Source organism: Canis aureus, chromosome 4 (genome assembly GCF_053574225.1).
Source record: "Canis aureus isolate CA01 chromosome 4, VMU_Caureus_v.1.0, whole genome shotgun sequence".
In the NCBI taxonomy this organism is placed as follows: Eukaryota; Metazoa; Chordata; class Mammalia; order Carnivora; family Canidae; genus Canis; species Canis aureus.
The window spans coordinates 23,401,815-23,412,401 of NC_135614.1; the positions used below are offsets into that span (position 1 = coordinate 23,401,815).

At 55.0% G+C, this 10,587-nt stretch overlaps 1 protein-coding gene across 2 annotated transcripts in view; it reads left to right on the forward strand.

Annotated features, from left to right (window-relative positions):
- The window catches only part of ADAMTS14 (ADAM metallopeptidase with thrombospondin type 1 motif 14), a 77,559-nt gene extending 67,179 nt beyond the window's left edge, over window positions 1-10,380 (forward strand). For both annotated transcript variants that reach the window (XM_077894852.1, XM_077894853.1), the window contains exons 17-22: window positions 1,062-1,230; window positions 1,713-1,845; window positions 3,643-3,850; window positions 5,809-5,938; window positions 6,063-6,173; window positions 8,346-10,380. In XM_077894852.1, coding sequence (XP_077750978.1) covers window positions 1,062-1,230; window positions 1,713-1,845; window positions 3,643-3,850; window positions 5,809-5,938; window positions 6,063-6,173; window positions 8,346-8,839 — 1,245 coding nt within the window. In that variant the 3' untranslated portion in view covers window positions 8,840-10,380. The remainder of the gene's footprint in view (window positions 1-1,061; window positions 1,231-1,712; window positions 1,846-3,642; window positions 3,851-5,808; window positions 5,939-6,062; window positions 6,174-8,345) is intronic.
- The last annotated feature ends 207 nt before the right edge of the window (window positions 10,381-10,587 follow it).

Genomic DNA, 10,587 nt, shown 5'->3' on the forward strand with positions numbered 1-10,587 from the left:
AACAAGTGACCTTGGTGGAGGAGGGGTGCTGTCTCATGCTGCCAGCCTCATTGTCCTTGCTGGGGTCTGCCTCTGCCCATACCCCCTCTTCCTAGACCATAGACCAGGGCTTATGGAGGAGGGACTGTTAATACAGGAGATCAGACCAGGAGGAGCTTTGTCTGCAGTGCTCTTGACACTGGCTGGTGGCAGGGAGACCGTGGACAGGCTTTGTTCCTGGTGCTACCCTCACTAGCTGGGGAGGTCCTCGAGGGCAGGATCTGAAACCTCTTGGTGTCAGCATATGAATTCAATCTACATATATTTGCATTCACCTTGTATGTAATGACCACCCATACTCCTATAGCCAATGATTTTCAACAAGGGTGCCAAGACCACTCAGTGGGCAAAAATAATCTCTTTAACTAACAGCACTGGGGCAACTGGATTATCCACATGTAAAAGAATGAAATTGAGCCCCTACCTCACACCATATCCAAAAAAGAGCTCAAACTAGATCAAAAGCCTAAGTACAAGAGCTAAAACCATAGATCTCGTAGAGAAAATAGCAGGATCAATTGTACAGTCTTGGATCTTAGTTGCGATACCCAAAGCGTGAGCAGCAAAAGAACAATAGGTGAATGGGTCTTCCCGGAAACTGAGAACTCTTGTGCATTGGAAGGCACGATGACGACAGTGAGAAGACAAGCTGAACAGGATGAGAGAAACTATTTGCCACCATGTATCTGATAAGAGTCTAGCTTATAGACCGTCTACCTCCATCTTCTGGAGGCAGGTAGTGTGGCTGCCCTGGTGAGGATGACAGACCAACAGAAATGGTTCCTGCCCTCACTAGAACTTAGGTCTGTGGGAGGGAAGGTTATCCACGAGCACACGGGCCGTCCTCGGGCTGGCTGTCCCATGCCTGCCACATGGCTTGCTGGTGTGAATGGTCTCCCAGGCCATACTCGCTGCTGACCCCACATCCTTTCCTTTGACTCCACCTCCCTGCCCACCACCCTGCATGCTGGGCTTGCCTCCCTGCTCTCCAGGCCTGTGCCAGTTGCTCTGCCTCCCCTCAGGTGCTCCCCCCAGCTGAGGGTGGTCCCCGCAGCAGCCTGGCCTACAAGTACATCATCCACGAGGACCTGCTGCCCCTTATCGGGAGCAACAACGTGCTTCTGGAGGAGACGGACACATACGAGTGGGCGCTCAAGAGCTGGGCCCCCTGCACCAAGGCCTGCGGAGGAGGTAATGACCTGTCCAACCATCTGGCAGCCTCGTGGGGGCAGCCCAGGGCTTTTCAGGGGAGGAAGAGAAGTGGTGGGGAGGGCACTATCGCCTCCGCTTGATGTGTCCCTAACTTGTGCCCCACTTTCTCCTTAAAGATCTCTTGGTGTGACAGCCTGTCTGGGCAGGGCCTTGGGGCAGGGGCTGAGAGTGCTAGCAGCACCAGGGCAGGGCCTGTGCCCTGTAAGGGCTCCCCAGCTATGCGGAGCAGTGGCTGTCCAGAGCTGGGTCCCCTCCTCTTGCACCCTGCACTACACTAGGGACACAGGAGATGGGTAGATCAAGGAAGGCTTCAGAAAGTGACCAGGGCAGGAGGGTGCAAAGTCACAGACGGAGGTAGGATTGGCCCCCCAGGCTCTCCAGAGTTTGCCAGCCCAGGAGGCCCCAGCAGAGCAGTGGGGGCCTGGCGGGACCCGGCCCAACTCAGCCTGCCCTCCCCACAGGGATCCAGTTTACCAAATATGGCTGTCGGCGCCGACGAGACCACCACATGGTCCAGCGGCACCTGTGCGACCACAGGAGGAGGCCCAAGCCCATCCGCCGGCGCTGCAACCAGCACCCATGTGCCCAGCCCGCGTGAGTGCCCCAGGGGAGGGACTAGGAGCCTGACCTGTTCCCAGGGGCATTGCTGACCCTTAGTTGGGAGGAGATGCTGCTGGGCCTGCTTCCTCTGGCCTCAGGGCTAGAGGCACACGGCCCGCACACCAGACTGCCCTGGGCCAGCTCTGCCCTCCTTGCCCGTCTGTCCGCTATGGGGTTTCTAGGTTAACTTCCACTCCCAGAAGAAGCCCGATGCTTCCTTTGTTCTGCCCCTTCCAGCATTCTTTTACAGTGGGGAAACTGAGGCCCACATTGGGGACACGGCTTTCCCTCAGTGATCCGAGGGGACTGTGAGGTGAACTTGATTCGGTGCTTCTGGGCTCCAGGCCATAGCCCAGGGTGCTGACACCAGCCGCCAGCCATAGCCTAGGCCCTGACTGGGTTCCCTGGCCAGGGAGACAGGCTCATTGGAGCACAAGGTCACGTTCTCGGGGTGATTTGGAGGGCGCTTTGGGGAGAAGAAGAGCGGTGACTTGTCGGGGATTCGAGGTCTGGCCTTCAGCGTGTCACAGAGATGGCCCAGCACCTCCTCGGCCCACATGCAGAGGCCGTGTCCATTTCCCTGCCTCATCGGGGTCCAAGCAGTCCAACTTGGCCTTGCTGGCCCACAGCAGCTCTGCTCCCTCAGGCAGGGGGAGCCTCGGGGCCGGGGCAGGAGCTGGTGACCAGCACAGAGCCCACGGTGGCCTCCCTGTGCCAGCCCCCCTGTGCCTAGCCCCCAGCCGGGATACCCCCGCCACTCAGCCCTCTGTGCTTCCCATTCCCACTGTCTGCAGGCCGCTTTGCCCACCACCGTCTGTGGTCGCAACGCATGCGGCGCCCACTCTGCTGTCATCCTGGCTTCTCGTCTGTGAAATGCCAAGTGATGCTTGGGGACTTTTTGTTGTTGTCTTTTAAAGGAAGGAGTTGGCTGAAAGAGCCCTCATTCACTAAAAGATATCTTGGGGAAGAAGGGAGTGGGGATGGGGTCCCTCCTGCCCCACTGTGAGAGCCTTCTGGTCTTTGTCTAACTCAGCCAGCAGTGTCTGCCTCTGGTGCTCTTGGGAGTTGCTCTGTGGCTTGGAGCTTGCCAGCTTAGCAGGTCAGCACCCAAACCTTGTAGGTGCTGATGGTCATAATCCTGTTTCCTGCAATTAAGGAAGGCACATGATGAGATGAGCCCTGGGTGTTTTACTATATGTTGGCAGATTGAATTTAAATAAAATTTAAAAAAAATAAGGAAAAAAATAATAGCAACCGTATTATAATAATAGTACCCCAATAATAGTACACACCTACTGCAGGCGTGCACTCTGCCAAGTGCTGTAAGTCCACAGTCCTTTAATTGTCCCAAGAGTCACAGGGGAGGGGCTTCAACTCCACAAGCTGTGACTCTCGTCTGTCTTGCGTACTGCTGTAGCTCAGCACTTGCGATAGCACCTGCCCAGGGGTGACACTTAGCTATTTACAAGGTGTTGAAGGAATCCTGATGAAAGATGGGGTCACTGGATCAAAGAGGCTACAGGGTGCCAGATAGAAAGATATGCCTTATACCCATTTTCCAGATGAGGAAACAGAGGATGTAAGTGACCTCCCTGAGGCCGCACACCCTGGCAGCTGGAGAGCCAGGACCATGTGGTCTTGGCACTTTGAAGCTCAAACCCAGTCCCCAGCTCCTGCCCGCAGCAATTCAGGGTGGTGAGGTTAGGGGGTTGGGGGTGCGGGGAGTGACCCTGGGAGGAAGTGTCCCTCTAGTCCCCCCTCCCCTCCACCTTTTGCCTTGTCTGTCTCCAGGTGGGTGACAGAGGAGTGGGGTGCCTGTAGCCGGAGCTGTGGGAAGCTGGGGGTGCAGACCCGGGGGGTGCAGTGCCTGCTACCCCTTTCCAATGGTACCCACAAGGCCATGCCGGCCAAGGCCTGCCCTGGGGACCGGCCCGAGGCCCGGCGGCCCTGCCTCCGCGTGCCCTGTCCAGCCCAGTGGCGCACGGGCGCCTGGTCCCAGGTGAGTTGTTCTTGGAGTGGGGGAGGAGCTGGGCCAGTGGGCACCTTCTCTGGGGAGTCGGGGAAAAGGTGGATCTGGGTGGGGGGCAGCTAAGAGGTGCCAGCAGGTAGAGAGTCTCTGACTGAATTTCTCTCCCCACATCGGATCTGGTCCAACCTGATTTTTCTCAAAACTCAGTCCAGTGGCTCCTACGTATGCTGGGCCACGTTTCTGGGCCAGGCCTTTGTAGTTTTTCACCGTTTGCTTCGACCTAGAACTGGATCACAACTGGGAGGCATGGGCTAATATCCTCGTGACACGAGTGAGCAAACTGAAGCACTTTCTTGCATTTGAGAAATATTTACTGAGTGCCAACTACATGCCAGGCGTACTGTATTGGGAATCCTGGAATCCATCATCGACTAGATAGACACGATTCTTGTCCTCGTGTAGCTTACAGTCCACTAAGAGAGACAGCAGAGATAAGCAAACCAATTACAAAAGCGTTTACAGGTTGCAGATGGAGCCGTGCAGAAGTATATGGGGGTAACGTATCCGGGAGGGCTTCTTGAAGGCGTCACGCTAAGTGAAACAAGCCAGACGCAAAATGACACACACTCTATGATTCCACTTACCTAGAGTAGTCCCGTTCCTAGAGACCCAGAGTAGGAGGGTGGGTGCCTGGGGCTGGGGGCGGGGGGTGAGGGACTTAGTGTTTGCTGGGGACAGGGTTTCAGTTTAGAGAGAAGAAAAAAGTGCTGGACCTGGAGGTGGTGAGGGTGGTGCTTAATGCCACTGAACTGCACACACTTAAAAATGGCTATAATGGTGTTATGATATATATGTTTTACCATAATTTTCAGAATCTCATTTGGTCACAAAGATAAGCACGACAACGCTCATCATAATAGCAGAATTTCAGGCAATGTCCTAAATGCCCATCCGCAGGAGACTGGACCAAACAAATCAAGGTCCATTCATACAACAAAATAGCAGAGATTGAGAAAAATAAGTAAGCTTGAACTGTACTTAACCAAGATAGATAAACCTCAGAAAAACAGGTGAGAAAAAGCACGGGCGTATGAAGAAAAATCACTTCCAATGGGAGACCACGCACTTAAAGTTTGAAAAGGCACGGCACGGTATTTGAACATGTGCCAGAATGCTGATCGATGAAAGCTGGTGGTGGTATTTGAACAGGCTCTCGTGCCCAACTTCCTCATGTTTCTGTATGCTGGAAATATTACATAATAAAGAGTATTTTTAAAATAACCAAAAATCCCCGTACAACTCATGTAAATTTTATTTTCTTGTCCCTAATGTAAAGGCGTTATTTGTTTATTTGTCTTTTGAGCCCCTTTGCTCCCAAAGCCTTTCCCTTTCCGGAAGGAAGACACTTTTGAACCTGCCTCTGCCAGCTGAGTTTGGGTACATTGAGTCACAGAGTCATTGAATGTCAGAGGTAGAGGGGGTCCGCAGTGTCCCTGTCACCCAGCTCTCTCAGTTTAGCAGGTGTCACAATCCCGGTCCCTGCATCCCATTGCTAAGGTAACGTCAAGTGAGTGGACCTGCCCTAGGCCCCTCAGGCTGGTGGATCGCAACAAGGGAGTTTGCCAGAATGATCCACAGAATATTTAAGGCCCTGGGCACAGACCAGAGGGTGGGCACAGGTAGAGGTGCTGGAGTGGGGTCCCTAAGGTCCCCTCCTGAGCCAGGATTAACTGTTTAGGTGACAAAAGGGGTCAGGGGGCTCTGAGCTGAGGGCGGTGCTGTTCAGCACCCGGTACAGGAGTACCGACCGTCGGTGTTCTGTCCTGGTGAGGCACTTAGAGCAGTCTTTGCGCATCCCTCTGGTCAAGGAGACACTCAGCGCCGCCCTCTGGTGCTGTCCTGGGCATTGGTTGGCCTCTGGAGCTCACTGCCCCCTTCCTCTTGTCTCTCCCCCTTTCCTTCCCCGGCCACGGTGGCCCGGCCCACAGTGCTCTGCTACCTGCGGGGAGGGCATCCAGCAGCGGCAGGTGGTGTGCCGGACCAATGCCAACAGTCTCGGGCAGTGTGAGGGGGACAGGCCAGACACCGTTCAGGTCTGCAGCCTGCCGGCCTGTGCAGGTAAGCCAGATAGGATGGGGGGGGCAAGGCCCAGCTCCTCTGTCCGAGCCCTGAACCCAGCCCGGCTTGCATTCTTTCCCCCTACAAAATGCCAAATGCTAGAGCTGCTTCTCTCCGCTCACAGGAAATCTCCAGAACTCCAGAGTGAGCGCTGACATTCGAGAACTTGTGACCCCAAAAGGACAGTGGCTGCCACAGTCAGGGCCCCTACATCCCATTAACAAGATATCATCAAGTAAGTGTATCTCTGTATCTCTGGAACCCTCCCCCACACCCCAGACCTTCCCGTGGTCACCATTCACAAGCATGGGCCATGCGGTGGAGCAGCCCCAGCTTCCAGTCTCTGTCCACGTGATCTTAGCCTCCTGGAGCCTCAGATTCCTCAGCTGTGAGCTGGGGGTCCTGCCCACGCTGGTCCACAGGCCCTTATCTGCACTTCCAGAATGTTGAAAGCTGCAAGTGTTTCCCTAAATTTGGTGCAGACTCATTTGGCAGCAGAACTGGCCTTACCAGGAAATCAGTTATTTTGCTATTGAAACATTGCCACAGTTACAGGGGGACGTCCCACTCCCCATAGGGGTGTTCTGTAACATGAATATTACTTCACTCACTTCGAAAGTTCTGAATTATGAATCACTTCTGATTTCAAGATTTGGGGATAAGCAGTTACAGATCTGAGCTGTCTTCATAGGGCTGTGGAGAGAATTAAATAAGATAATGCACGCACTCCTGCCTAGCTGTCAGCTAACAACAAAAATAGTAGTAGTACTTTCTCTCTGCCTCATGATCAAGAGTGCATTGGTCCATCCTCCCACCTTTCCATTCATCCATCTATCTACCTACCTACCTCTCCATCCATCCATCCATCCATCCATCCATCCATCCATCTCCATCTACCCTTCGATGCATCCACCAATCCGTCCATTAATATTGACTGAGCACCTGCTATGAACCTGGCCCTGTGTTCTGGGCTTCCTTTCTAGATTCTTTCTCTCTTTTCCTTCTTCACCTTCTCAAGGACCAGTGTCTGACATGAGGAGTAGAAAAATCATGACCCTTTTAGTGGAGGACTAACTAGCTATGTGACCCTGTGCAAATCCTTAAACTTCTCTGAGCTTAGTGACCTCATCTGTAAGAAAGGGGTCTCACTAGATATCCTCAGAGTATCTTTTGGCTCTAGCCTTGCTGCACTCCTGAGCTGGCTGCACAAGTGCCAGGTTTCCTTCCCTTTTCTGCCCTAAGCAGAAGATGGGCTCGGGATTCCTGTCCTGGAATTCTGGTGCCATCTAGAGGCCACTGGCTATCCAATTTTTCCCCCTAATCTCTCTCCTGTTCCCCTAAACCAGCACCTAAGCACCCAACCCCCATTCCATCCCACCAGCCCCCTACCCCAACCCCTTCCCCAGCAAAAATTAATAGAAAGCAAAGTTCCTGCCTTTACGTTGTCTGGAGAGATCTATCTGGAATTGTCACAGAAACACAAGAACATTTTTAGGTGATATTTGAACCAAAACAAATGAAACTCGTATAGAGGGCACCCCTGTATGCCAGGAACTTTATAAATGGTATTTATGATCATAATGTTATTATTCACCGGTAGATGTCCAGCATTATCTCCATTTTATAGGAAAAGAAACTGAGGGTTGGAGAGTTTAAGTGACATGCCCAAGGGCTCACACTTTTTAAGTGGAGCACCTCAGTTGGAACCCAGATCTGCTAGATTCCAGCTTTATTGGTGGAGCTGTTCCAAATGTTGTTGACATGGTTCATCTGCTGGTCACAGGTGTGGGTTACCAGGCACCTGCCTGGCCCTGGCCCGAGTGGATCAGTTCCTTTGGGTTGATCGGGAGGGGGCGAGGGTTCCCACTTCATCGAGAGTGGGGTTTCCAAGCTTTGCTGCAGATCCACCCAGTGCCCAGGCCACACCAACCGTCCAGTCTCCCTGGGTGTGGGAGGTGGGCGCTGGCTCGCTGTTAAAGCTCCTGGGCGATTCCACTTTGCAGCCAGGTCTGGCGACTAATGATATAGGGCCGTGGTTCTCAGATTTCTCCATGCGTTGGAATCTCCTTGAAGGTTTTGTTAAAACCCAGAGCCGAGCCCCACCCCCAGAACTTCTGATTTGGTAGGTCTGGATGGGGCCTAAGAACTGGCATTTCCAACAGGCTTTCAGGGGATGATGCTTCATGTGTGGGGTCCCTACTTTGAGAACCACTACTCTAGAGAACCTTAGTTCCTCTTCCTCTGCTTACTCGGGCCAGTCTCTCTGTTTAGGCGGCCCTGTGGTGCCCTCTGGGGAAGAGCTTCAGAGCAAGTCCAGCTAGGGCAGGAGCTAGAGGGCCTGCCGTTGCTGGGCTGAGTGGGAGGCAGAGGCATCCCCCCCACGCTGGTCCTTGTGCTGTGTGTGCAGCGGAGCCCTGCGAGGGGGACCGGTCCATCTTCTGCCAGTTGGAAGTACTCGATCGCTACTGCTCCATCCCCGGCTACCACCGGCTGTGCTGTGAGTCCTGTACCAAGAAGGCCCTGGGCCCTGACACCAGCCCGGCCCCTAGCCTGGCCTCACCACCACCCTTCTCCACTCCCGGGAGCCCTTTACCGGGACCTAGGTCCCCTCCAGATACTATGGAGCCCACTGCAGGGCCAACGGGATCAGATGACCATCAGCATGGCCAACCCACCCAACTCCCAAGACCTCTGGGCACCAGCTCCCCGGTGACCCAGCACCGCTTTACTTCCCAGAAACTGCGCCCTAGAGCATCGTGGGGCACTTCCCCCAGCACCCCCCGGGGACAGCCTTGGGGCTGGACCCTGGCACCTACGTCGGTCTCCGAGGATGGAGGGGAGCTCAGGGAAGACCCGAAACACCCAGGCACCAGCCTCCCCGCCACCTCCTTGGTGACATGAGCCCCACCATGCCTATCCCGCCAGTCAAGTTTACACTGTGTGCTGCCTCAGAGACCGCCAGCTCAGAGGACACACAGCGGGGCAGGGGCAAACACAGACTTCCTTTTAAATTATTTGCCTTCTTGTTGTTCTAGTTTGGGGCTGTGACACTTCACCCCGCAAAGCGGGCGTGCGAGGAAGAAAAAGATCAGGGAAAGCCCTAACCGGAGATACCTCAGCCAGCAGCCAGGGTGACACAATCGAACCTCTCAGGGGCTCCTGTCTATCTCCTGGCAGGACTGAGGGCCAGCTAGCGTCTCCTCCTCACGGCCACACTGGGGGGGCCCCACACTGGATCCTCTTCGGCTGCCTGCCTTTGCCGGAACGTGTGGGGACCGCTGTGGAGACCCTGTCTATCTGGCCCCTCTGCTCAGAGAGGTCAAGTGGGACCAGGGGAGGTGAGGAGGAGCACTCTCAGGGTTGGGGTGCACGTGGTCACGAGGCTCTGGCTGCTGGACTGGGGTGGGTGGGAGGCAAGCTCATCTCAGGCCCAGCTCTTCACAACAGGGGCACCACACAGCCCCTCCAGTTGAGGCCAAGAGGTGGAATGCAGCTCAGTGTTGGTGGCCACCTCTGCCCTTGCAGATGGCATTTCATGTTACTTCTGGTGCTCCCCAGCCTCACCCAGCCCACCCCAGAGAAGGGGGCTCTGGGCACTCTGGAATGCGTGTCTTCATCATCCTGGGGGGTCACAACTGGTGCTAGACCACCGGCTGAACAGGGAGTGTCAACTTTGGTCATCATGCTGTGGCATGAGGGGAGGCTGACCTGAAAGGTGACTTTGTGGGACAGTGAAATATGAGTTCTCAGGTTGTGCCCCATTGGTCACTGCTCTCTGCCAAAGAGCGCTCCTGCTGGGGTCCAGGGTTTTCTCCCACCTGGCTTGGGCTGGGCCAGACATTTGTGGTGCTAGGGCAAGGGGGTATGGTCAGGTCCCCAGGCTGAGGACCAGAGTCTCCCCCCACCCCCGCCCCCAGGGCCCGGTTCCCCAGGCAGGATGTGAGCCTTTGCCCCATCCTGAGAGGACATGGCCCACAGGGCTGTGGGGCCTCAGCCGCCCTCCGTGTTACTTCCAAAGGCAGGTAACTTCTCTAGACCCTCTGGTTCTCAGGAAGCCACTTGGGTTCCCAGGATTTCTCCCAGTGGTCCTTACTCCCAGCGGTGCAGAGGGTCTCCCAGGCTCCTCAGAAGATGACAGAGGTGGTTGCCAGTCTTCCTTCCCTGGGGCAGGGGGTCTATTCTGAGCCAGGCAAGAGGACTAGGAGCAGTGGGTCCCTGCCTGCAACCCCTGGAGAATAGAGGCCCTGGAGGGGGCTCCTCACATGTCCTCTCTGCCTGCTGCCACCCCCGCCCCCCGGGATGCTGGGGCACACGCTGCATCATTCCTGTGAGACCCAGCCTGCCTGTGTTAGGGGTATAAATTCTTGTGCCTTGGAGATCCAGATCTTTACACTTTCATGTATTTATTAACATTGTCCTTGGTGTTTTGTTGGACCTCAAAATGTTGTGTTGTGTTTTTTCTTGTTCTCTCTGTTTCAGAGGAAAAAGATACTGAAGCAACTTTCTCATGTGCTCTGCTGGGCAAGATGATGGAGGGGGTAGGGGGTGGGTGGGGGGCCCAGGGCCATAGACCCTCAGCCTCTCTGCCTTGACCTCACTCATTCTAGGGCTCCCTGGAGCTCAGTGTGGAGAGGCAGGAACAGAGCCGG